The sequence below is a fragment of the Montipora capricornis genome, chromosome 13 (assembly GCF_036669925.1).
Source record: "Montipora capricornis isolate CH-2021 chromosome 13, ASM3666992v2, whole genome shotgun sequence".
Classification (NCBI taxonomy): domain Eukaryota; kingdom Metazoa; phylum Cnidaria; class Anthozoa; order Scleractinia; family Acroporidae; genus Montipora; species Montipora capricornis.
Window position 1 is genome coordinate 30,794,908 of NC_090895.1, and position 27,460 is coordinate 30,822,367.

Sequence of the window (27,460 nt, forward strand, 5' to 3'; positions counted from 1 at the left end):
TCTTTTTATTTTTTTACCCATTGATTCCTTGGAGTGAGACTTAATGGATTTTACTCTGTCTGGCACAACACAATTTTGGTCATTAATAACTGGGGAAAGTTTAGGAGTCAATGTGTAAAGGAAATGTCATGAAATTTTGCTTGCTTGAACGACATGCCATGTGGAACTCTCTCAGTGATACCAGAACAATAGTTGTCATGTAATTTGTTGATTTCAGTTTACAGTGTCCCCAATTAATGAAAAAAAATATGAAAATTAGTTCAGATACGCAACAACATATGGAGGTGTTGTCAACAAAGAAACAGGACTGTAAGCCCATAAGTTCCTAAAACAAGAACATTTGCAAGTTTCAGTCTGTTTAAATCTATTTGTTCTGCAGATCCAAAGTACAAGATTTGTGTTACGCACCACATGCCAAAAAATTAATTTCATGCAGCGAAGATGGCATAGTGAGAATATGGGATATGAATGTGAAACGTCAAGAGGTATGCTTACACATACCAGCAATCAAGAATAATTATTATTATTGTGGTTTTATGAAATGGTACTCGCTACTGTTTATTTTGTTTTAAACACTTTGTGTCTTGTTTTAAGACACCAGAATGGTCACAAAGTGATGTTTGTGAAAGATGTGGTGGTCCTTTCTTCTGGAATTTTAAACTTATGTGGAACCAGAAAGCAGTTGGTGTGAGACAGGTACATTATTTAGAATACCATAAAGTGGCCTTCACAAAGAAATGCAGAAAGCCAAAGCTTTAATTGTGTTGTCTTAGCTCTGAAAAGAGCAGGTGCTTGAAAACTCACTCAACTCTTTTGTTTGTAAGCCCAATTAATTAGCGATATTGATAACTATTTCTGCACAAGTGATTATTAAGAATTTGATTATACCAGTATGTGTAGTATTATAAACAACTTGGTTTCAAAGCTTCTGATAACTTGTTTAATAATAATTATCATTCATCTTACCAATTTTAAGCCTTTTTGTTTTGGGGAAAATGTTCTCACCTTTCATGTGACATCTTATGCCTATCCAATTACATTGTCTGCCACATTTGTGTTCCTCTTTAGTGTGAAATGTATACACCTGTACATGTATCGGTAATAGCAATCCATGTCCATATTGTTTTCCTCTTGTTGGTTCAAGGTGCTCATTCAACCAGCAAGAAATGTCTGTGCCTGTTTTGTCAAAAGTATGCTAATAGATTAGAAAATGATGGCAATTTGTTAATGAGGTAGAAAGTGTATTAAATGTTACCCACTTCGAGAGATACCAGTCTAATTTTAACTTCCCTCTTCTTCGTTCCATGAAAGGTAAAGTTACGGAACTTGTATCAATGGAAGGCAACGGTGTGCCCTTTACCCCCCTCCTTCTTTCAGTGGTCTGTTTTACAGATATTTAATTAAAGCTATAGCTACACGGATCAGAGGAAAGTCAAACACAGGTTGGAGTCACCGAGGATGGAACCGGAGTCCTCTTGCTACGAAAGCCGCGCACTTGCCAACTGAGCTATGCCTTCTCTAATTTTTTTTAAATATAAATCTCTGTAGCTCCTCCTCTGCATATAATTTTGCACCAATGAGCTTTACCATCTCTTACATGTACATCGAAGTGCTATTTCATTCAACAAGGTTCTTAAATTTCTATTTTACGTTGACAATATTTAGTCCTTTGTTTTCAGCACCATTGTCGAAAATGTGGCAGAGCAGTGTGTAGCGAGTGTGGTGGCAAAGAGTCAACATATCCTATTATGGGCTTTGAAAATTCAGTTCGTATGTGTGTTGAATGTTACGACTCCATCACAGATGATGAGTAAGCTGTACATGTTTTTTTGTAGTACCCACATAATCTGTTGGGAATGATTAACAACTCAACAAGTCTGATGGGCTGATATTTTGGTATCATGGGTTGTCCTTACCTTGCTGCTTTCAGTGAAGGCAATAAAATGTATTGTTATTTACCTAGACTCAACAAAACGAGCACTGTGATTGGTTGATTCTTGGTCACGTGGCCCTGATCAAATTCAAATGTATCCCGGCCGGGATACAATTCCGCAGTTGTTGCCCGCTCCAGATGTTTTGCTGCAATTGTTGCAGGAAAAGTCTAAATATATAACAAAGCACTAAATGTCTGGTCCCTCGGGAAACTAGTTAGTTTTGTTTTCCCTCGAGTCCTGATGTTTCCCTCGACTTCGTCTCAGGAAACATGAGGACTCTCGGCAAAATAAAACTAACTGTTTTCCTCGAGACCATACATTAAGTGTATATTGTTTCTTTTTGTGAGAAATAAACTAATGCTGCTGTTGATGAGCCAAAATTGATCCTCGGCTATGGAACAAAGTCATTAAGAGGCATGTTATCAAAATAATTGAAAATAAATCAAAACTGAAATTTGTCACTGAATGAAATTGTAGAATTTTACCTTTGATGTAAGAGTTAAACAGTCAATAGAAATGAGGTGTTGAGGTCACATGTAGACCTCAGTTATTGAGCTTTGTATGGAAAAATAAGCATCATAATCATCATCATCATCATCATCACTTTGTTTACAGTCTTAAGCTTAATGTGCATTACTAATTGGAAGGACTGTGAATTAAATCACATTAAGTAAAAGCAGATTGAATCTGTTGTTAGTTGTCGATGAGAGGGGAAAACAAGAATACCCAGAGAAAAACTAGAAAACTACCAAACTCAACCCACTTATGAAGTGGACCCAGCTCACATCAGTGGCACCCAACGTCAATTTTTGGAAAATATGTGTTCGGACGACGATTTGAGATCTAGAATTTTCGAAACATTTGTTGTAAAATTTCTTGCTTGCCTGCCTGTCCTAGGATTTTCGAACATCTAAAAGATGGTATAATTGCCCATTTTTAACGGATTTTTACCCTAAAAGGCTCACCTAGAATTTTCGGGAGCCTTTTTTTTGGCTGAAATTTTCGACAAAGTAAGTTTTGATCCCTATAATTTTCGGATCACTAGACTTTCAGCTAGGAAATCCGAACAGATGAAAGATTTTTAGGGGATAAAAATATGCCTCTATCTACCGTTTAAATACTAAAATACGTTTAACAATGCTATGTCTAAGTGGTTTTAAACTATATTCTCGTTGGGTGCCCCTGTCACATTGGTGGAATGCAAGTGTTTCCACCAATCTGCCAATCCTTTTCCCCCAAGCCATATCGACCTCCCCTCCTCTTTTATCTATTGTTTGCAGTATTTATTCATTTACTTTGTTGTCGTTGTTTTAGACGATTACCTCTTTCTGATTTTCATGATGCAAAACACACAACACGTTCAATGCACTTAGACTTAACGAAAGGAAGATTACTGACCTGTGGTGGCGATAGGATTGTTAAGGTAAGTTACTAGCTCTGGTTAGTCCGCCTGGTCAGTCAACTTATCTGTCTGTTTTCCCTCCCTCCCAAACCCTCGCTCCAGGGGGTCTCTTAAACCGCCACCATGGGGCGTGAGGGACTTCCCTCCCTTCGGTCGGCAATCATTCGTTCGTTTGTTTGTTCTGCGAGTTAGAGCCACCTCATTCTTATCGGCGAATAACTTCGTTTAATTTTCGTTATTTCAGATTTGGGATGTCAAAGCGATTCTGTTATCTTAAGGCAAAGCAGCCACAACATGCATTCAGAAGACACTGAGAAAATGAAATAACACTGCAGAAGAAACAAGGTCGAGACCAGCTATTCTTCAGTGAAGAAAATCGATGAGAAAGGAAAACAATAGCGGAATGAAGGCCTCTTTTGAAAGGCAACTCCCTAAAAGCAAGAATCAGAATGAGGAGGGATTTCGTTTATCCGCTGACGGCCAATACAAATGAAGTGATGATGCTAGATATATTTGGGTGCTCTGCAATCTGCCCTAATCTTTTTTTGTTTGTTTGTTTGTTTCTTTATCAGATTATTGTAATATTTTCCTGTTTACTAAACAGTACAGCTATCGTTTTACTGCCTTCAAGTTAATTTTTACGATGTTCTCAATTTGTTTAAAAACTAGATCACCTATACTGAATGTCTGCTTAGCTCATTGCAACTTGATTTGTTTTCGTTTTTTTATTTTCCACTGGAAAGTTTCGTACATGACCGGCAGAGGTATTTTGCAGAACGCCGAACTTTGAATACCAAACACCGAACGTTATAAAACGGTATTTGACGGTAATAACTGTACATAATACGCAACGACAACTAAAAGCTAACCATGTTAGAAATCGGCGCTTAGACCTAATTGCTGCAAAGAAGCACTACCATTATTGAAAGCTAACCATTCTGCGTTTTGCAAAATACCCCTGCCCGTACATGACTGTTTCTTAATGGTGCGAATTTTATTTCATAAGAAGAGTTAGTTTTTCGAACTTTGTATTAATGAGCTTTGAAGAGATCAATAAACTATCGTAGCTTTAAGGCAGTTTACTAGAATTAAACATTAGTTAGTAATTTGTTACTTCGGACTTATGATCCAGGTTAATTCTAAATAGAAACAGGATCAAATAGACCTTGTCACTGCTTCGACCGGTTCACATGAAACAGCGTTCCCATACCTTGACTGAAGCGATAGCTTGCATAGCAATATTATATTTTATGTCCCCTCGGGACATTTGAAATGACAGATATGCAACCTCGTGTTCAAGGCCTCTCTTCTATTCATCCTCCCATTTTTTCAAAAGTTCCGAAAACGTTTTGGATCTGGAACTTTGGTCCGCCTGATCTGGTTCCATAGAAAAGGCAAAATTAGGTCTGAAAACGTGGTTCGAATCCTCTTACCACCGAAATACAACCGTTTTGATAAATGCAGGTGATAAGAAGAGAACCTGGATGTGAGGATGTGTGTCTTGCGAAAATGAGGCTCTGGAACAACTTTGCTGTGCACATTAGCATTCATTGCGACAACCTCTGGAAAGCTGAACGCATTTGCGCTTTTGCTAACCAGTAGTATACCTTGTTTTTATTAAAATTTCGACGTCGGATATTGCGTTTCTAGCTCTCTGATTGGTTCACGCAATCTCGGTTATCAACTCACGCACCATATGGCGTGATATGGAAACTGGTTGAGTCAAGTGTTGCCTTGCTGAAAAATGTTTGCCGGAGGCAAAATTGCCGGGACAAAACATCTGACAAGTTCAGAATTAGATGAAATTTAATAAAACAATTCTTCCAGTCGAGATCGGTTCTGGCCAACTCGGCGCTACGCGCATGGTTGGCTATTTACCTTCTCATATCCAAAGCGCGATCATGGAATCATTGTTAAATAAAGCTCTTAGCTAATCACACGGCCGGATTAGTACCACATGAAAGAAATGGACCAGTCAGAGAGCGATCCATCTCATTAAACGTCCGCCATGTTGTTTTGGTGGGAAGCGGTCCATATTTACTTCTTGCAAAGTGTTGCATTTTTTGCTTAAAATGAAAGCTCAAAATAACGATAATTTCACGATCCTGTCATAAGATACCTGTAATTTGTTTCGTTTACTGAAAACCATATAATTTGGATGTTGTATTGTTCTGCCTTGTATACGCTGTGGGAAAACCTTTCGAGCTCCTTAGGTTGCGTTCGATTGACCACATTCCGGAATTGGAATACATGGAAAAGAAGTTAGTAATACTTCATTTTCACGGAGATTCGCATTAAAATTGTCGAAAACCTTTTAAAATTCTATTATAATCATAACTTTATTATATTTGTTGCTTCAAAACGCCAAACATACCTTCATTAAGTCATCACTCCACGTATTCTTATTCCGGAATAGGGTCAATCGAACACACCCTAAAGTGAAGCGTACTCATAGCTGATACAAGTGCAAGTGAAAACACGAGACCTTGCACGTCAAACAACCGGTCCGTGCGATGTCTATAATGGCCAGTCATTTGAAATCCCGGTCCCAAACCCCAACCCCCGGAACATGACGGGGATTTAACGCCTATTTTACCATGCGTTGGCCCTTGGGGGCGGGGAAATTAACAAAATGTCTGTTTGACCGGGATATTAAGCGGTGATTTAACAGCTTGCGTCCACAGAAACTAGGACAACAGCGCGGATTTAACATGAAGGAACTGAACTTGTTTGTAAGTCGAAAAGCTGCATCATAGCTATTAAAATGTTATGATGTGAGTGTGATCGTCGCAGTGAAGTGAGCAACTAAGAAGTTGCAAAGAAGAGGAAAGGAGCTTTAAAGTGTGTAGTCTTTTAGCGCTGTAGTACTAATTGGGGACACCGTAAACTGAAATCAAATCAAACGTTGATTTTTGAGGAGAGGGGAAAACCGCATGACCCGGAGAAAACCTATCGGAGAAGAGTAGATAACCAACAAACTCAACCCACATATGACAGAAGCCTACTGTAGGTACCAGTCCCCTTCAAGCCTGGATGTTAATTTCAAGCTTCTTCGCTCACTTCACTAAACTTCACTACATAATGAACCTTTTCTATCATGCTGCCATGCGCTGTAGAAGAAACACTCTGCTATCGACATTGACCCATTCGAGCAGGTTGGTCGCTGCCTTTACCACTTGCCTTTATCGCCGTCAGTTGTTTGCTTGTGGAGAAGAGACTGATATTTAAAATAACAATAATAAAATCATTTAGTATAATTACATAAGTGATTATTGGAATTCTCTGCGCTGATTGGATGCAAATGAGGTAATTATTAAGCGATAATGACCCAAGCGGTTTTTTCAAAATGGCTGCGGTCAGTGTAAAACGCAGACTGCAGACCGGAGGTAAAGTGCAGCCATTTTCGGTCAGTGTAAAACGCAGACTGCAGGGGTAAAATGCAGACTGAGGTTATAGCGTAACTGTTGAAAAAGCCCAAACCCATTAGAAATGATAACAGTTAAGCCTAAATATTGTTTTAGGCCTAATTAGGCCTAAGGTTAGCATTTCTAAGGGATTTGGGCTTTTTCAACAGTTACGTTATAACCTCAGTCTGCATTTTACCCCTGCAGTCTGCGTTTTACACTGACCGAAAATGGCTGCAAGTCGTTTTGTCGAAGAAACACTCTGCTATCGACATTGACCCCTTCGAGCGGGTTGGTCGCTGCCTTTCCCACTTGCCTTTACCGCCGTAGAAAAAAAACAAAAAACCGTGGATTCGCAGCACTAAAAATGCACATTTTTCAAATAATCACCTATGCAACGAGGCCTTCCAAGGGTTCTTGGCGACAAGTGACATCGCTCCAAAATTGCAAAAAATGTAGCGACAATCTTGTTCCAGAAAACCGACAGCCGACAGAACCTGACGGACTGAAAAAAAGGGATAATTTGCGGCAGCGACAATCCATTTTTAACTTCGACAAAGCGACATCTTTTCACTTCGTCATTTCGACAGCGACATGACCGACCAGGCCAGCGTGACTCTAAATCTTCTCTTCTGTTGGTGTCGCTAAATGTATATTTCTTGTGCAAATTAAGATATACTAAAAAACCCATCATTCAACACTTGACGCACTTGTTATGCAGTGAGCATCTTATGTCTCTTATTTCCTTTTTTGGTACAAAGGCCGACACGCAGTCACCTCAGTCATGATTCTCTGTAACTCGATGACTTTTATCGCGTCTGTGCTGTTTTTCTGGCGCTTTTTGCTAACGTGGAGTACGTGAAATGGGAAAACACTAAAAAAAATCGCACAGCAGTTACAGCATTCTCAAAAAAAGCAAAAGTAAGGACAAAAAGGGCCACAAGGGGTAGTTTCTAAAGAAACTGTGGTGCTGCGTCGGTGGGGAAGTAGTATACAAAAATTTGGTAAAGTTGTCTGACACTGTTACTAAAGAGGGTTTTGACGTCCTTCGCTTGCATTTAAAGGGACAGCAATGACAGCAATTAATAATTAATAATGCGAGGGCTTAATTGTTGCTTGATTTTTACGTATTTCGATGACCGTATAAACACTTCCGTAGCTCGTTTTCACATCATTCTCAAAAAAAGCGAAAAGAAGGACAAAAAGAGCTGCAAGGGTAAAGAAAGAAAAGGTAAGTTGTCTGACACTGTTTACCAGTAATTACTGACTAATAATTACAGAGAGGGTTTTGACGGTCTTCCTTGTCTAGCAATGCCAGCAATTAATAATTAATATTGCGAGGGCTTAAACCGTATAAACACTTCCGTAGCTCATATCCGCTTATAGCCCCTCTCCATCCCCCTACACATCTCCCCCACAAAGTTATAAGCCCACCCAAAACTACTTTATAAGAATTCTTGGGTTTCACTCACGTGATCAACAGCCATGTTTTTCAACGAAAACAAAAGAAGACGTTAGCATAATAATAGCTTTCAATTCCCGGAGGATTGGATCGGGACACCAACATGGCCGCCATTTCATTGTTTGGGGACACCAACATGGCGGCCGTGACGTCATGTGGAATCCACGAATTGTGTAAGCCAGGGTTTACAGCCCAGAATTTTACAAAATTTCTGATCAATTCTGGCGGGCGGGCCTTAAAAGGTGGGGAATAAACTGTTTTCTCTTTTGCATGCCAGAGGCGTGATGTGCAATGACTGTAACCAGTCAGCAAACTCTGCCACAGTAATAACTTCCAAACTGTCAGCCATTTTATTTTCCTGTGGGGTCAGAGACCGAGAATGAGCGCCAAAGGTCGCAGCAGAAACTGTTCTACAAACTAATTATAGTGGTTAGCAAATCTTGAAAGTGTTTCTCTTCCAGAAAAACACATGTTGGTGTCATAATGAGGCTCCTGTGGCTAAGCCCGTTAAGGTCGCTAAGATCACCAAAACCGTTCAAAAGTCTATCTCTGGCTTTCTCAGTAATGGCTAACTATAGTAATGGTGATCTCAGTAGTAGTTGATCGCTACAAAAAGAAGGAAGTTTTTACTATTTAAATTAAACAAAATTACAGGACGCAAAAATTAAGCACGTTTAGCCAACATTTGTATTCTAGCGAAAAAGCGACAGCGACAATTGTATTGCAGGGAAAAAACGACAGCGACATTTGTCTTTTTGCCAAATAGGCGACACGTGGGCTGGAAAATGAGCGACAAAGCAACATCAGACGCCCCCTTGGGGGCCTCAGGCTCGGTGAATAAAAACCGAGACGAAGGCTTTTATTCACTGATATTCACCTCGCCTTCAGCGAATAATTGTTAAATAACATGTTAACGAAAACGTCTATTACAACAAATGCCGAAACATTAAATTAGATATCTTAGAACTACAACAATATTACCATTTGGTCTAAGGCCAACAAGCTTTTGGGTCTGATACGAATTTTTGGGCCTTCGAATCCAGTCGGTTTCGGGGCAACTTAAGCTAAACTAAGGTTTTGTTGTGCGATCCATACCTTTTACGAGGGATCCATTCCTTTAATTTGCATCCATGCAAAAGAGGCTGTCGCAACTAATTTGTATTCTAGAGAAGGCGTTTGAGGACGGAATGGCTGGCGACAGTAAATTGGGATTCCTCATATCTCAGGCGTAAATATCTAACCCGCTTACAAATGCATAAACTTATGTTTGGAAATCCCCATCATGTCCTGGGGGTCGCGGACCGGAATTTAAAATGACGGATGCATTATAGGCCAAGCACCGACCGGTCGTTTGACGTGCAAGGTCCCATGCTTTCACATGAAGGTCGTCTAACCGTAACCCTAAGTTAAGTTTAAAGGGCGCGATCGAGCTCGCTATACATGCATTTTGAGCAAAAGTCAACTCTAATCCTCGAACTCACAATCACAACCACAACCCGAACCAAGTCACTCATGGATGCAATCCGCATATCACTGTCTCAGTCTGTTGCAATATAAGTGCTACACGGCCAACGTTTTGCAAGCTCATCTGCTAAACAGAAATCTCTCAGCCAAGATAAACAACCTCAATAGTGGTAAGCAAACGTGCTTCAGTAGAACAACAGATTCACAGAGTGATAAGTAAACGGATGATCACAAAACCATAAGGACCTTGCACTCTCACGGGTTCAGGACATATCACCGCGCATCTACAGAACAGTTTTAAAAGGACCAGACAAGAAGGGGGAGCCAGCAGAGATTTCCAGCTTTCGAAATACCACTCGAACGTCGATACTTCTGTTGTAGTCGCAAAAAGCGGCCTCTGGCTTATTTTTTTTCCTTCTTCTTCTTCGCTTCTTCAACACCCTAACATTAGCGTCATTTTTTCACTTTTGTCCCACTAGATGCATTGCTCCGTTTGGATGCGCGCGAGGAACCGACCTGAACTTTCCGCGTCTTTTCAACCCTTGCGCGAGAAGGCGTCTTTCTGTGAGAGCCTGTTGGAGTGGTTGAAAGGGGCGGAGAGCCATCAGGGTCTGTGGTTGGAGTAGGGCTTTCTGCTCTGCGACTGGAAGACGTCTTGATACCACCTGAGAACAGAGAAAAAAGAATAATGGGAAAAATTATACGGCCATTGATCATATATAAGAGGGCCACTTCAATCTTTGAGAACGAAAGAGAGGTATGTTTTTTCAAACGTTGTGTAGCACTTAATTAAACATAATCAACTATCATTGTACAAACTAAAGTGCTGTATGTACCATTCGCTCTGACGAAGGGCTAACGCTCAAAACGTCAGCCTTCCAAATCGTTCACAATGGTAATTCGACCTTTATCAACACGTTTGATAAAACCAAATTCACCTGAGCGTTAGCTCGGGTAATGGAAACGGGACTACGCAAGGACAGAGCACAACTCGGCGGACTGGGTGTGGGCCCGTTTCTATTTCTAGGGCTAACATTCAGATAAATTAAGTGAATTATGAGATATGTCCAGAAATGCAAGATATTTGGCAAAAATGACAGAATTGGCGAAATTTCGCACAGAGGACGACATGTGGAGGATTTAGAAGAATTTCGCCAAATCCTCGATTTTCGCCATTACCTACATTTCTGGACACAAGTGGAACTTCAAGAACTTTAAGTTACACTCCGATCATTAAATGTAAATTTCTCAAATTTTAAGCCGAGTGCACGAGTCAAGCCTTACCCTGGAACTTCGTATCAAGTCGCCAAAACTTTGAGAAGTACCACTGAACTCGTTAACTTTCAACCCGCTTTGTACCAAACACAACAGTTTCCATTGATTGTATTTGAGAATTGATATTACTAAATCTAAATCTAAATTAACAATCCACAAAGGGTATTACCCATCACCGTCGATGTTAAAAATAAAAAATAGTAAATAAATAAATAATAATAAAATATATATAATTATTTAAAATAAATAGAGTCATCCCCCAATAGTTTCTTTGAAAAGTGGCCTCTAATAGCTTCAATGTCCCAAGATTCAATAACGTCCGTGAGTAGATTGTTCCAATCCTTACTTAGGGCTCCACTGAATTTTGAAACTGAACATTAATCAAACTAATTAGAATCCAGAGATTCGTTCAGAACATTGTTTAATGTTTATCAAAATGGATGAGTTTGATTAAGCCCCTAGAGTCTTTCTTACCTGTCAATCTAACACATTCCTCCCTATGCCTTGCATTCCATGCCTTCAACTTGCAGGATTTACTGCAGTAAAACACTTCTTTGCATCTTGTGCAAGCAGAAAGGCGGATTGCAATCGAGCGCCCGCACTCGTAGCAGTACCGAAAGCGGTTTTTCATCACCTGCTGTCGCTGCTTTAAAGACTGCGTCGCCAATGCGGAGATACTCATATGATCAGCGGCTTTGGTTACAGCAATACGTAATCCACAGTGCTCGTCTCGACCTGGAGATGAAGGTTTACTCGTAGACTGCTCAAAAGCACTGCGTCCAAAGGAAGGAGTGCTTGTTTTGCTAGTCTCAGCAGTTGATGGAATTTCGGTCGTTATGTCTCTTTTCTCTTCCTGGCAAAGTCAAAAGCAAAGTAAGTTACTAAATTTATAGCTCTCTTGTTCCACAGGCGACAGAGCGAAAAAGAAATTTGAGAAGCCTACATGTACCTCGTTATCGCTGCCATGATAATTGTCGTTAAGGCGATGAACAGCGCTGACTTCATGACCCACTATGGCCTCAATTTCATCACCTCCAACGACCTCGTTTTCAAGTCGGAAGCTAACACGGCTGAACCTCAACTTGTCGTTTTTTCCATCAGGAATGGGCTCTTTATCTGGTCTCAGCAAAGAAGGTTTTTCCGGTGATTTCAGATCACCAAAAGCTGACAGAGAGGTTACTTCGAGTTTCTCTTCATCTGAAAAATACGCAAAGTAAGAAGTACGTTTAAATAGACTCAAGGCTACCTACCATTGGATATTTGCATGAAAGCAACATTTTATTACCAACCCCAAAATGCTCTTTCATATTTTCCTCTACTCTCCTGGAAACAGAACATTCAATTTGTCTGTGAACAGAAGACACTCAAAGCATTCCAGTCTTGGTAGCAAAGATGACACGATGCAAATGGCCTTTTATTTTATGCCCCTTTTAAGCGAGCTTTTCACTCGAGACTCGAGCTCGAGAGATTCGTGTAAAGTGACAGTAAGGCAGGCAAGTACACGAGGCAGGTACAAAGGATTCCCTAGTATTCGCCGGCATTTTGAGCAAATTTAACTAAATTAACAATGCCATATCATGATGTCCATTATGTGACTTTATCATGTGTTCCACTTGCGGTAGTGGTACATGAAAGGATCAACAACTCCGCCATTCAACTTAACTTTACCTTTCGCCATCCCCATTTTGGCCGCTACTTTGTTCTCACTTTGTTCTCGATAGTTGCGACAGGTTCCGCCATTTTGGTTTGACAACAGGAACCCGCGCTGAAAGTGGAATCTGGGCCGGGTCTTTTTCATATTGAACAACTTGCTTGCTTGCACAATACGAGCGAACGCGTCAAGCACTTTTTCACAGTAAAATAAGTGCTCTTGGGTTTATGATTGTTCATTGCGTCTCGAGTGAAAGCCAGGCTCAACTTATTTTCGTTCTCAGGGAAAGTGCCTGCATAGGAATTACATTCGTTGACGATGAGTTGTATCCGGCTCTACCACAAATTATTATTTTAGGTCTTAGCAGGGTGATGGGCTCCGATCTGCCTTAGTTAATTAAAGAAGGGAACTTTTTTAGCTTTGTCTTTACATTCATTAAGAAAATAAAGGTCTGTCAGGACCAACGCAATGATTCGAAAACGTCGCTCACCTGTTTGTTTCTCAGCTTCTTTTATCTGTTTGTCGATGAGTTCTTTCTCTTTCTTTAACACCTGCGTGCGCAACAAATCTCCCAGATGATCTAACATTTCCCGACGGGCATTGTAACAGTCACGCTCAGTCGCTGAGAGGGCATGGTACGGGGTGTGGGCGATCTTGCGATCCTAGTGTGTGTTAATTAAAAAATAAATGAAAATAAACGGTCATTAGCTTTGAGATGAAGAACGAAGTATGAATGCTGTTTGCCATGGTAAACCCTTGACATATCTTTTAAACATGATCTGCTAGTACTCGCCAGTTAGCATGGCCACTTAGATTCCACTCTGGGAGTTTTTGTGTTTATTCTTCAGGAAATAATGAAGAAAGATTCAAAGAAGTTGAGATACTCAGAACGGACAAATACATGTAAAACCAATAGCGACCTACAACAACAATCCCCTCACTTTCTATATGCAGATCGATCAAAAACCCTGCGTGAACTTCTTAATCCATGACCACAATTTGACGTCATGATAATTAATGTGAAAGTCTCCAAAGAAAGGAAATGAAGAAAAGTAATGATTTACCTGATAAAACACATTGTAAGCATAGTCAACCACAGTTCCAGGAGGGTACTTGAGGTTAACAGTTATTGGGGATAGAATATTTGCTCCGGCTCTCATCAACTTGTTTATCTTCAAAAAATTGAGAAAAAAGTCAGTCAGCCTTTCTCTTGAACCGTATCAACCTCAGTCAAACTTAGTTCTCACGTTATCTCAAGGTGTCACATGCATCACACCTGCTCCACGCTTACTCAGCTATAAAGTTATGTTTTTTTAGGAGTATGGTTACAAACAAAAACTAATGTTCTAAAGAACAATTTTCACTGCTGAAGGAACAATTCTTTCCCCGGACATTACACAACATTACGATATTTACTCGGAGAAGCGATGCGGCGCTTATTTAATTTTTCGCGCCTCAAATGCGGGGCTTATTGGAAAGCGGCACTTATTCAAAAACTGGACGCTACACAGAAATATTTCTGTGCGGAGTTTAACAGAAACGTCTTTTGATAGTCACCATTTGACTCTTACGGCATTTTACTTAATGGACGAGCAGCGAAATACAATCACTTTGAACTGCCTGAGGACATCGGTTTTGATTCAAAGAAATTCCCCATGCTGTGTTGGAGTTACTTTGTAGTGTTTCTTTAATTTGCCGAAATTCCTCGAGCAAGCGCCGCATTGGGACCGCGGTGCTTATTTGCTTTTTTGTCCCAAATGCGGCGGTTATTCGAGGGCGGCGCTTGTCCGGGGACGGCACTGATTCGAGTAAATCTCTGTACTCTTTTATAAAATAATTAGGATAATACGCGCACTCTCATTGGTCAATAACTGTGTTTAGATGAGAGTATGGACACAAGGCTGTGACATCACACGAATTTTGTTTGGTTATGTGTTGTCAGACGCACGTTTTGATTGGCTGGTAGGAAATATGAGCGTGTATCAAGAAACTCTGTTTCTATCTTGAAGTAAAAAAACCAACATTTTCCTTTATTTGTCGAATTATCATTGAGAAATATTTTATAAAAGCAATAGAGGACTTTTTTCCGTGTTTCCATAGACTCATCTAAACACGAAGGGGAGTTGGGAGAATACGAGACAGTAACTGTTAACTGTTATGCAAACCCGAGACGCAGTCTCTCAACTCTCAACTCTCCCAACTTCCCCTCGTGTTTAGATGAGGCTATGGAAAAACGGAAAACGTCCTCTATTGCTAAAATCGACAACGATATTCGTCATCAGTGGTCAAAACGTTGCGCCTCGCGAGTCCACAACATTCCACGCTAAAGAAGTTGTTTATTTCAAAGCGCCACCAAAGTCGCCAGAGTTGAAACTTTTGCGACAAAATCACAGAGATAGTTGCCCGTGTAGCCCCCATGCAACTTTTTGCCCGTCCTTGTTAGCCAATGAAATTAAAGGAGGAATGTTTGTTTTTAGGGCCCAGGTCTCTTGAAGTACGCCATTCGTGCGGCCTTCAATTTGACGCCAAGATTTGTCATAGGTGTTAGCCACCCTCGCGCGCAGGCGACGCGACAAAATTAGAAAAAAATTGCATCACCGGCGAGATCAAATAATCGCTCGTGTACCCGCGGCTTGATAATCATTTCCTAAACTCACTAGTTTTATTCTGTCAGCTGGTGTTCTTCTTCTTTCAGCCATGAAAGATGTTGCAGCACAGAGAGCAGATCCTACTCCTTTGGAGAGACCAAGGCTGGGATTAACTCCATGCTCAAGGAGAGTGTTAACAGCCTATAAAATATTTTTTAAAATTATACATACAATACAATACAATACATACTTACATATAATTGACCACTCCCCATAGAGGCTTTTCAGGGCCAATGAAAAACATTTAACAAAACAACAGAAAACAACAGCAACAGCTACATGTAAACAGCTACTAAGAATCCCAACTAGCCGGAAGCAAACCAGTTGGCTATTTACAAGTTGAACCAGGAAATGGGCTACCAGGAATGGCCACCAGGAATACATTAAACGAGTGGTCAGAACGAGTCTTGAACCCAGGAACTCCGGATCTCAAGTCAAGCGTCCTAACCACTAGGCAACCCTGCCTCATAACAGAGAACCAAATTAATGTTTGCTAACGGTAAAATAATGGAAAACCAAATTAAAAGATAATAATTATGGTATGTTCACGTGCTTTGAAGTAACTATCAGCTCTGAAGCCCGTATCAATTGATTAGTCCAACGATGTAGCCTGACCCCATCTTATGTCAAGGTTCGTCTTTTTGGTACATGCAGTTAAGTGCTCTTAGACTAGTAACCCAAACTAAAGCTAAATTTGAAACAGACATTTTAAGTTAGAAAGGACTGAAATTATTGTAATGCCAAAAGCCACACATTTTTCCAACTGAGCTCTGCTTTCCCTAACAGCCAGTATTATTTCAAAAGTAAGCAAGCATTAAGCCAAGTCATATGCTGACACAAAAGTTCCTTGACTTTTTGCAAAATCCTATGTAATGAAACAGTGCAGTGATGTCCTACCATATCATTTCCACTTAAGATTGCCAAGGATAGTGCAGAATGTCCCTCACACAATATGTCAGGATTGGCTCCATTTTGCAACAAAAGACCTACAACAGCAGATGATACCTGTAAAAAAGAACCCATATATGTCCAACAACATTATAATAAATCATAATCCAGCAAAAAACAAGAGGGAGAAAAATGCATTGTTATTCTCCAATAAACACCTTCAAACTAGGACATGAAAAGTCATACTTTATCATTATCCTCTCTCAAACATGCTATATGTGCTGGTGTTCGTCCATTATTCTCTGAACCAAATGCACTATCTCTTATGTTAGGATCAGCTCCAGAGTTGAGAAGCAGCTCTGTGATCTCCACTCCTGTGCCATCTGGCAATGCTACCGCGATGTGAAGGGGAGCTATCCCCAACTTCTATAAACAATAAGAAAACAACAAAATATGTTTGGAAACATTCTATAGTCTATTTATCAATATTCAAGGTTTGTTTATACATATGTATAAAAATTAAAATGTTTTGAATGAGTTCATACTTCCTTTGATAACTTGGCAGAAGTGTCAGCTCCTTTCTGGAGTAAAATTTCTACAGCAGCAGCATCAGCAGCTTTCACAGCAAAGAAAAGGACTGGCATGGGAAGAGCTGAAGCATTGGGGTCCGCACCTCGCTTTAGCAAAAGACGAACTGTGGCTTCTAGATGAGGCCGCCTGAAACGTAATTACAAAGTCACAAAAACATGCCATTAATTTTTACTTTTCTTTCCCTCCACAAGGACACCAACACACACAAAAAAACAACCACTCATTATTGATCCACTGTACCTCTGAACTGCCAGTAACACTTGCTTGTTTTGTTCCATGCTATTTTCACTAAGCACATCATCTGTTGATTCTGAAGGCTGCCTTGTGCTACTCACCACACTCATAATGCTGAACAGTGATGGTGCCATTACCTTTGGTTTGCCTGAAGTTTTGTCACCAAACTTATCAGGTGATAACACACCACTGAATGGCATCAGCAAATCTATATTCGAGTTATTGGCATTATCTCCATCAACAACACTTTCAGTTTCTTGATTACTGGTCGTGTTACGTGTAACAAAACCATTTTTCCTTGAATCTGATCTGCTTTGATTTAAATTACTATTCTCGATGCCATTGCTATTTGTGTCTTTATCTCCAACTGTTCTGCTTGTTAATTCAATTATTCTGTACATAGTTTGAGCATTGGTCTCCATTTGGTCATTCTCACAATCAATTAAATTCTCACGACATTTATCCTCAGAATTTTCATTAGCACCTTCAGATTCGGTGTTTGCTTCTGACACCACGCCATCAACCAAATGACTTTGGCGATAGTTCCTGTGTATGTAAATGCCTTTTTGCAAATCTTCCTGTATGCAGTTAAATAAGTTTTCAACTGGTATATTTTCAGCAATGTTATCTTTCCATGTGTGTTTGGTGTAGAACAAAACATGGCAGGCAGCCAGAGCTGACAATCCCTCGTCATTCAACTTGTTCACATTTGCACCATTGTCTAGCAAGCAGTTAATGACATCTCGGTGACAGTTAACCTTTTTAAAAGAGGAAGAAGTTAGAAGAAAAATTCTGGCTTCAAAGTGAAATGTTTAATTGACAGACAACATGATCTTTACAGAAAAGGACAGTTACATGTCAATATTATCATAAATAATAAATTATTTTTAAACTTATAATTACATTGGACCTGAAAAGCCTATGTCGAAACAGTATCTCCGGTGTTCATAATCTTTTAGTAATATAAGAATGAAGACCTTTAAGAAGCATCACAGATTGACTTGTAATGGCAAGGATCTTGAACAATAATCCTCAACTTTCTCGCCAGAAATAGTGAAGAATTTCAAAGTTCTCAAAGTATTCCTTTGGAGGTCAGTTCTTGCCAATATTCTTAATGTAATTTTATTGCAATATTTTATTGCAATCTTTTCAATATCTTTTCAAGATCGCCAATGCATCATTTTAAAATCTTTGAAAGTAGCTTAAGCATCTTATAACCTTCATGTTCTAGGGTCTTTGGCAGGAATTTGAAAACTTAAGACTGTCAAAGACTCTAGGCTGCTCACAGATCTTGAGAGCTCTTAGAGCAAATTTCCTATGACCTTGAAAAGAAAACGTAAAAACAGAACATAAACAAAAATGCAAAACATTGAATTGGCTTATCGAACAAAAACGAGCACAAATTTTTATTGGCTTGGCAAACGTGGATGGGACATGAAAAAAAAATGGACCCCAGGTCCACGGACCACCCCTGTGGACTCGGTCCATGGACTACCCCTGTGGACCACCCCTCATTTTATAAAGTTACAAACACAAAAATCTTACGACGAAAAAGGGAGGTGATCCTCGCACTTACAGTATGTGGACGATCTAAGCAAAAATATACACTTGATGAACTGTCCGGAGGGAAACAGTTTTGTTTTCGAGGGAAAACAAAACTAACCAGTTTCCCGAGGGACCATACATCAAGTGCTTTGTTATAATTATTTAGACTTTTCCTTCAATAAATTATCCCAGCAAAACATGAGGGAGGCAGTGTGGCCCAGTGGTTAGGGTGCTTGCCTTGAGATCCGGAGATTCCGGGTTCAAGACCCGCTCTGGCCACTCGTTGAATTTGATCCTGGTAGTCCCTGGTTCAACTTCCCAGCTGCACTTGTAAATAGCCAACTGGTCTGCCTCCGGCCAGTTGGGATTCTTAACAGTTGTTGTTGTTCTGTTCTGTCGTTTCGTTGTGTTTCATTGGCCCTGAAAAGCCCCTATGGGGAGCGGTCAATTAAGTATGTATTGTATTGTATCCGAAGCGGGCTACAACTGCGGAATTGTATCGCGTCCACAGGGGTGGTCCATGGACCTGGTGTCCATGTTTTGTATATGTCCATGCAGATGCAAACAACGTCATCTCTCCTAAGAACTTTCTGGAAAGCGATCGGCCTTTTTTCTTTGACGTCATCTGAAATGCAGTAACGTGATTGGGCAATCGAAATGTTTACTGCTCTTACATGTGTCACTTTGCTGTGAATAAGGAGAAGCTTTGTTTGAATCTTGCCAAACATAGGTCCCTGAAACAAATTGCGAACACTTTTTCAAGGTCACACAAAAGTCGCTCTTTCAGGAAATACATGTAGGGTTCTTGCCTACAAATCACATACTGTACTTACTGAAGCAGCTAATAAAGCGGTGTAGCCAGTTTTATCAGCAACATCAACATGAACACTCCCACTTTCAATCAAACTCCTCACTTTAATACAGTCACCTGCTGCTGCTGCTCTTAAAAATTCTTCTGAAGCCTTCTCAACAGGTCCTTTGGGACCCTTATCACCCCGAATACCTTCCAAAATGTCTGAATATGGAAACCAATTTGGAATTTGAGACAACAGCTTATTGTTGCCATTCTCTTCAAAGTCTTGTAAGGAAGGCATTGAATTTCTTGTACCCTCCTTTGCAGTGTTAGCGCGCCTAACTTTAGCAGATAAATTGTTTCCAGCATTGACATTGTAGTTTGAATAGTGTTGGAAGAGAAACGCACTGTCCATGACAGAGCAGAGTTTAATAAGACGTTCACCATTCCAATGGCCAATATCGTGTTCATCATTAGAGTATGTCATTATTCCTGGACCATCTCTCACACCTCTCCTGTACAACCCCTGTGTAAAAACAACCAAAATAACAACTTATTTGTCTTTCAATAACAATCATGTGGATTTAAGACTTCAATAATTTACGATCCATAGCAATCGTGCCTTTTATCTCCTCCAGTAAATTCAACTCCAGTAATTTTCTTTTGGAAGCCATTATAACGGAAACTAATAAAAAAGATTAAACTGCACCAAATCTGCCAATCCAAATTCAAAATGCCCACCCTACCCCTAAAGCTAATCAAAATGATGATCATTTTATTATCATATTTTGAGCAATGCATTACAAAGAGTTGTATAACATACCTCAAATTTATTTCCACTGGGAAAAGTAAATGTTCCAAATCCTTCCTTTTTGTCATTCTCAAAGTGACCTTCAAATTTTGTTCCATCTGGCCAAGTGTAAATACCTTTACCATGTTTTCTATCCTGGTAAAACTCTCCAGCATAACTCTGAAGGGAAGAAACTGATTTAGAACATACACTCACAAACAATTTGTAAAAAGCTGTTATAACTTTTCTCTCCCATTATCACCAGTCCTATGCTTGTTGAATGGTTAGGTTTAGATATAGTCAAACATTGTTTGTCCCAGACCAGGGCTTTAAGTTGTTTGAAAGGAAAAATTTGGATTCTACAGCTGTACAACAGGTCTGTAAGCAGTGGAAGGTTTAACCTATTGACTCCCAGGGGTACCCCATTGACGAGTAATATCGTCTGGTGTTAGACAGAGTAAAAGACTAAGTCTGGTCGGTTTAGGCCAGTTTGGGTGTCAAAGGGTTAAATTAATACAAAACAACTCATGTTAGAGCAAATTTCAATTGAGTGTTGTAAAACCAAAACCAAAGTAATTACTTTGGCCAATCAAAAAGGACGGAGACAATCCAATAAAACAATCAAAACTCGAAGTAATTACATTTAGCCGACACAAAGCACGGGAAAATATACACGCGCGAGCCACAATTGGTTTTGGTTTCACTTCTGATTGGTTGAAAAAATGGCACGAAAAATTTGAACCAATCATTGAGTGAAGTAAATGCAAAATCAAAGCAATTCGCTAATTACTTTCGACACTCAATTGAAAACCGCTCAATTGAGCAATGACAATTAGAAAAAGTGAGTGCTAAGGATGCTCCCACAAATTCCCCAAAAATATGATCTGTATTGATCACTAATGATTAATAACTAGTTAGGAATTTCTCTAACCTACCCACCTACCCCCCCCTCCCACCCCACTCCACTCAACTCAACAATTTATTATTGGGCCGTTGGCAAAACCCGGATCGGATCGGATCGGATCGGATCGGATCGGACCGGACCGGATCGGATCGGACCGGATCGGATCGGATCGGATCGGATCGGATCGGATCGGATCGGATCGGATCGGATCGGATCGACAAAACCCGGACTGGTTCAATTTTTAAAATTCCTGCCAATAGACACATGAAATCCCTGGGTCACCAGTTAAGGTTACTTCCCACCTTCACGGGTGTCCTTCCGGAAAAAGGTTCGTACTCGCGTTAGTTTCAATAAAATCATAACAAACTATACATCAGAAGAAAGCTTAGTAAATGTAGTTTACGATAAATATACTGCTTTAGCGAGTTTTTTTTTTGGTAAGTGTTAGAATTGGCGCCGGTAAGACGTGAAACCGCCGAGGGTTCTTCTGTTAAATTTATAATTATCGGGTATCGGATGCCGCTTCACGAGCAAAATGACTTCACAGTGTTGTTATTCACAAGCCATCAATCAACAAAAGCTTGTCAGGAGATTCCGATATTTAGAATAATTTCTCATGGCGTCCATTTACACAACATACCTCGCATATTTTTGGCTACTCCAACCTTAGATGCAGATATCTAAACAACCAATCAGAATATCGAAAACGCCTGAGACAATTTCTTTGATTGATGGCTTGTGAATAACAACATTGTGAAGTCATTTTGCTCGTGAAGCGGCATCCGATACCCGATAAATTAATTAGAAGAACTCTCGGTGGTCTCACGTCTTACCGGCTCCTGACAATAAAAGGAAAACTCGGTTACACTATATCTGTTGGCGTAAACTACGTTTATTAAGACTAAAAACAAGATAAGTATGCAAGGCTGGTTTTACGGCTGTGAGGATATATAGTGTTTGTTTGACCAATTTTCGTCAGGCACGGCCTGACTCCTTCAGGGAGTTAAATCATAACTCGTACATAACTCCCTGAAGAAGTCGGGCCGTAGCTGACGAAATATTGGTCAAACAAAAACTATATATCCTCACAGCCGTACAACCAGCCTTGCATAATTATTTTGTTTTTAGTCTAAATATTATTTGCTGGTCAGATCTCCCAAGATCCGGCACTTGTACTTTGTTCAGATGGCCCTTGCATACACAAACTGTCCACATTTATTAAGCTTTCTTCTGATGTATAGTTTGCTATGATTTTATTGAAACGCAAGTACGAACGTTTTCCGGAAGGACACCCGTGAAGGTGGGAAGTAACCTTAACTGGTGACCCAGGGATTTCATGTGTCTCTTGGCAGGAATTTTGATATTGAACCAGTCCGGGTTTTGTCGATCCGATCCGATCCGATCCGATCCGATCCGGTCCGGTCCGGTCCGATCCGATCCGATCCGATCCGATCCGATCCGATCCGGTCCGGTCCGGTCCGATCCGATCCGATCCGATCCGGGTTTTGCCAGCGGCCTTATTATTGTTATTCTAGTGCACTGAGGCTATCGAACGAAGGTAAATAATTCGCAAAAAAATGACTCGCTTAAAGACCCAGTTTAGCGCATCCTTTGATCTTCTTATGGTTGAAAAACTCTATCGTATGTTACAAACATCAAATTTGATTCTGTGTAGCCTGTAATTCTTGGTTTTGTGACTGACCTCACCATCAGACCAGCTGAGCGTTCCAACACCATGGCGCATATCCCGCAATAAAGCCCCATCATATATTGAACCATCCGGCCAACACTGCTTTCCATAACCATGCCGTGTATTGTCAACATATTGTCCATCGTAACAAGCCCCGTTCGGCCACCTGAAAATTCCTCTGCCGCTCTTTTTAATTCCTTCAACTTCGCCATGATAAACAGCTCCGCTTTTGTATTCCCGGCGACATTGGCTTGTGTTCAATCGCAGAACTCGATTCGAAGAGGATATCTTTGTGCCGCTTTTCATACCTTATAACACGAATGCTTATAATTAATCGCAATTTACAGCCTTCAGTTAAACAGGAGAAGCCAAAAGTCGACTTCCCAGTATTGTTCATATCCCTGATTGCTCATATCATGCAAATATGCAAACGATTTTTGTTTTCAGAGTCGTTGCTAAGGCACCAAATATGGGCAACTGCACTGTATTGTTTTGTGTGAGAGAGAAGATTGGAGAAAACACTCCTTTGGCTTTCTGCAACAAATATGTTTAACACATTCGAAATAATTACGGAAGTACAAAAGTTTAACTCAACAAGCATTGCTCAGAATGAATGATACCCACATGTTGACTTTATATAGTCTCAGTTTTTTCCCCTCTTCATTTTTTAAGAAGGCTCAAACCATTTCAACAAACTGTACCATTTGAAAGGTCTGAATCTACCCAACTGTTTCACCTAACAGCAAAGTTATGGTAACAAATGAAACATCAATAATTCCTTAACAATATGCACTCACTGATGTGAAATCATAAGTCACCATGCAAATAAAGGAGCCATCTAGAAATACCCCTTATTTTGTCTTTAAATGCTTATATCTCAAAAACAAACTCTGTGGCCCCCAATTGTTTTTTTTTTTTTTTGTTTGGAAAGTTATTAACAGGCTCAGATAAAACTCTCTGCAAAGTTAATAAAAATTCTCTGGGGCAGATAATTTCATAGCCACTTTCAGCTAAGGTGGCTCTGAATCCAATGCAGAGAATTAGGGTTAGGGTCAGAGTTTTAGAGCGGTTTTCAATTGAGTGTCGAAAGTAATTAGCGAATTACTTTGGTTTTGCATCTACTTCACTCGGTGATTGGTTCAAAGTTTTCGCGCCACTTTTTTAACCAATGAGAAGTGAAACCAAAACCAATTGTGGCTCGCGCGTGCACATTTTCCCGCCCTTTGTGTCGGCTACATGTAATTATTTCGAGTTTTGATTGGTTTACTGGATTGTCTCCGTCCTTTTTGATTGGTTTTAAAAAGTAATTACTATGGTTTTGGTTTTACGACACTCATTTGAAAACCGCTCTATCTGACCCTGCTAATTACTTTTCAGGAATAAAAATTGGGGGTCACAAAGTTCGTTTTTGAGATAAAAGTGTTTAAAAACTAAACATAGGGCATTTATTTGTTTATTTATTTGGCATCTATTTGTTAATCAGACAACTCATCAAACAGAGTTCGTATTGAGAGATCATTAGCCCTCCTTACTCTCCTACTTCTCTTATACATGATAAATTTGACTTATCTTGGGAAGCTTTATTTAGCTGAAAAAATATTTACCATAATTTAATACCATTCCACCCTTTTTAATAATGGAATATTCTCTACTTAACACAATAATGGAATATTCTCTACTTAACACAAGAAATACTGTAGTTAGGTGGAGAACATTTTTTAGAAGGCACATCTTATACATTTGCTTATGTTGCAAAAATGTGTGCAACAATGACTTTTTTTACACTTTACACTGCAGCTACAGTTGCTATATGTTTGAGTAACGTATATACCAGGATATATGGGTTATTGACCAAGCGTGAGGTCAAGATGGCTGGCGTGAATTTCAACATTCTATTCTAGTCACCTAGTCCTGAAAGAGAATCTCTCCAGAACAGCTCCAGAGAAGGTATCCAGATGAGACAACTGAAATTAAGGCCATTTATTACAAACAGTTGATATCAATTCTGGTTGGCTTAATAGCTCAGCTGGATAGAAGGACAGTGTAGTGATACTACAGAATTCATTGGATATCATTGATATTCATTGCTGACATTTCATGGGCATTCCTATCAAATAAAAACAAGGACTCAGGTTCTCACATTGGGTTCCCATCCCTCTCCTGGAGAGCATCTAATACGTTTTATTGCTTCTACAGAAAAAAAAAACAACAACAATAACAGAGAAGCCTATTGAATAACAGCTCAGGGTTTCAGTTACAGTGCAACGCACCTTACCATGGTCACCTAACAAAGTTTTTTACAAATTATCTGCCAATCGGTGTGTGCAAATTTAATTGACAATAATGCCTTCTTGCAAAGTTCGCACGGTTGTAAGTTGAACACAGTTGCATGGGTTATTGAGTTGACGTATTTACATGTTGTTGTCAAATGTGAAAGTTTGTTAGATGGCCACGGTAAAGTGCATTGCACTGTAAAATAATAAAATTATTAAGAATTCAAGGAAAAACTATTTAAAAACTAAAATTCTAAAACGTTCAAAATCTTGGTCTCTGCCCTTTACTCTTGTCATAAGCGATTCAAAAACAATTTACTCTCTATTTAGACAGGTAAGTAATCAATGTCTATGACACTCAGCACTTTTTCCTCCATCTCTTTTGTTCTTCCTACATTTTCCTGGTTCATTTGTAAGGAAGCAAAATGGCACCTCAGATGCTCCAGAGCCTTCTTATTTAAATCATTCTCTCCCTTCTCTTTTTCAAACTCCTCTCTCAGTTTGTCAATTTCTTTCAGCAGTTTTACTTTTTGAAGCTGATTTTGTTGCTCTAAGAAGTATTCCACATTTTTTAAGTTTTCTTGCACTTCCCTTTCCTTTCTCTCCAGTCTTCCCTGTAGTTCCTCGTTTTTTAGTTTTTCCTTATTTAGTTCTGATTTTGTTTGACTCAGTGTATGCTCAATCTCGATTTTTTCATCTTTCAGATCTTCGTAGTCTTCTCTTTTAACTTTTAAAGTTGCATGATACCTTCGCACATCATCTTTTAGTGCCCTGTAATTAACTTTCAACCTTCCATATTTCTTTTTCAGAAGAAGCAATGTACTTTTTGCAAGCTGGTCTCCTTCCTCCAATTTTTTATATTTTTCTTTCCAAACTTTGATCTCGTCTTGAGTTGATTCTAGCATGGCTGCCAGTTTAAGATTTTGCATTTTAGCCTTTTGGAAAAATGTTCGCAGCATTTTCAATTCATGTTGACTCCATATACACACGTTTCTTTCCTCATATTGTGATTCTTTCGCTGTTTTTCTTTCGTTATCGATTCTGATGCCGAAAACAGTTTGCTTTGTAGGACTTGACTGTCTTGACATAGAATCTTGATTTCTCGATCCATGAGCTTTCTCTTCCTCGCAATACACTTTCCGATATATTTCACCCCAAACATTCCTCTTCGGCTTTTCTCTGTCTTGCACTTGTGGAGTTTTCAGGATTTCGTCGACAGTTTCGAACTGAAATTTTGGGGGGAAAACCTCTGCTACCCAGTGATCCGCCATCTTGAATATTCAGTGCAGGAGAGGAGGAATGGATCTAAATCGAGATATCCTGGATCCCTGGATGCAATGTGCCTGGGTTCAACCCATCCTCTAACTCTGAAATGACTATCATCGACAATTACTATTTCTAAGTTTCTCTAAATATTGACTGTTATCGTCAATTTAGGATGCTTAGTGCTTGATAGGCATTATGGGAAATGAATATATATATATATTTTTTTTAAAATCCGAACCCCAATGTCTAAACTCGCTGGACTCGAACCTGGGAATTTTCGATTATTAACCCTTTTACTTAACCACCAGACTACCGCATCGCTAACTGCCATAAATTGTTTTTAAAAATATGTCAATATATTTTTTCTTCCGAATGCCGCTGTAAACGTGTATTATTAAAGGCTAAGAAACAAGTTTAAAAAAGAGAAAATGTCGGTTACCAAAGCTTATGAGAAAGCTAACCATTTTAAAATCAAGTACTAGACTTAACCACCATTCAGCAATGATTTTATATATACTAATTAGATTTGATAAATAATCGGTGCCATTGCCAGCCAGTTGAGCTTTGGTTATTAAGTTGATAACACCAGTTCCTTCACATTGGGTGCTCCGGATTCAAATCCTGTCCAGGACAAGAAGTAACTTTTACTTTTTTACTTTTCATCTGCTACCACAAGTCCTGGGACAGAGTAATCTAAATTGACGATAACAGTCAATCCAGGCAAAATTACGAATTGTCGATAGGTAGAGGCAGAAACCCATAAGGGTTGAAACGTGTAACGGCCCCTAAAGCTTCTGAATATTCAATTTGCTAAGTACCATATTTGGAACAACTAGAGCGAGGGGTTTCCAAATATGGTACTTTGCACTGAAACATTCAACCAATCAGTTCGCACTGAATATTTGGAAGCTGTGAACGTGCGTTACACGTTTCATCCCTTATGGGTTTCTGGTAGAGGATATGTTGCTGGTTTGAGCCTCCCACGCAAACTCTCTCAGGGATTCGTCAACCGGTCCTCCCCCACAAGCGTCTGCTGAAACGAGCCCGAATTTACGTAGACCAATCACAACGGACTTCCAGATTCTGGAAGTGCACTTTAGACCTTGAGAAAACTGTAAGAAGATGGGCCCGTGGGGGAGGAACGCGTGACGAATCCCTAAGAGGGTCTGCGTAGGAGGCTAAGAGAGTAAAGTGCTAGTTTTCTTCCCCATATGAACTATGTGAGCGTTAGCCCTTCTAATGGAAA

At 39.7% G+C, this 27,460-nt stretch overlaps 3 protein-coding genes and 1 pseudogene across 3 annotated transcripts in view; 1 reads left to right on the top strand and 3 right to left on the bottom strand.

Annotated features, from left to right (window-relative positions):
• LOC138028737 (uncharacterized) overlaps nucleotides 1-367 on the bottom strand; it is a 2,850-nt pseudogene extending 2,483 nt beyond the window's left edge.
• Nucleotides 1-4,429, top strand: part of LOC138030758 (WD repeat and FYVE domain-containing protein 2-like) — a 31,175-nt gene extending 26,746 nt beyond the window's left edge. Inside the window, 5 exon segments of the mRNA XM_068878633.1 lie at nucleotides 380-485; nucleotides 595-696; nucleotides 1,680-1,810; nucleotides 3,249-3,357; nucleotides 3,581-4,429. Of these exon segments, the coding sequence (XP_068734734.1) occupies nucleotides 380-485; nucleotides 595-696; nucleotides 1,680-1,810; nucleotides 3,249-3,357; nucleotides 3,581-3,613 (481 nt within the window). The 3' untranslated portion in view covers nucleotides 3,614-4,429.
• Nucleotides 4,430-9,097: 4,668 nt separating this feature from the next.
• On the bottom strand, nucleotides 9,098-23,080 carry LOC138028607 (ankyrin repeat and MYND domain-containing protein 1-like). The gene is made up of 13 exons (XM_068876208.1): nucleotides 22,688-23,080; nucleotides 20,115-20,261; nucleotides 19,332-19,817; nucleotides 16,960-17,711; nucleotides 16,674-16,845; nucleotides 16,375-16,554; nucleotides 16,138-16,245; nucleotides 15,250-15,381; nucleotides 13,657-13,764; nucleotides 13,083-13,254; nucleotides 11,891-12,138; nucleotides 11,416-11,794; nucleotides 9,098-10,331 (listed from the first exon to the last, which is right to left on the bottom strand). The coding sequence occupies exons 1-13, from the start codon at nucleotides 22,979-22,981 to the stop codon at nucleotides 10,120-10,122; spliced, it is 3,390 nt and encodes a 1,129-aa protein (XP_068732309.1). The 5' UTR covers nucleotides 22,982-23,080; the 3' UTR covers nucleotides 9,098-10,119.
• Nucleotides 23,081-24,822: 1,742 nt separating this feature from the next.
• LOC138028609 (coiled-coil domain-containing protein 160 homolog) lies at nucleotides 24,823-26,368 on the bottom strand. The gene has a single exon (XM_068876209.1). It carries the CDS (start codon nucleotides 26,217-26,219, stop codon nucleotides 25,275-25,277), a length of 945 nt encoding a protein of 314 aa, XP_068732310.1. The 5' UTR covers nucleotides 26,220-26,368; the 3' UTR covers nucleotides 24,823-25,274.
• Nucleotides 26,369-27,460: the final 1,092 nt, after the last annotated feature.

What these genes read in the sequence shown, in the direction of transcription:
- LOC138028609 (XM_068876209.1), bottom strand. Translation starts at nt 26,219, where the DNA reads ATGGCGGATCACTGGGTAGCAGAGGTTTTCCCCCCAAAATTTCAGTTC.
- LOC138028607 (XM_068876208.1), bottom strand. Translation starts at nt 22,981, where the DNA reads ATGAAAAGCGGCACAAAGATATCCTCTTCGAATCGAGTTCTGCGATTG. An exon ending in CCGCTTTATTAGCTGCTTCA is followed by an intron (nt 17,712 to 19,331) that starts GTAAGTACAGTA and finishes TCTTTTAAAAAG; the next exon opens with GTTAACTGTCACCGAGATGT. An exon ending in TGAGAGAGGATAATGATAAA is followed by an intron (nt 16,246 to 16,374) that starts GTATGACTTTTC and finishes TCTTTTTTACAG; the next exon opens with GTATCATCTGCTGTTGTAGG.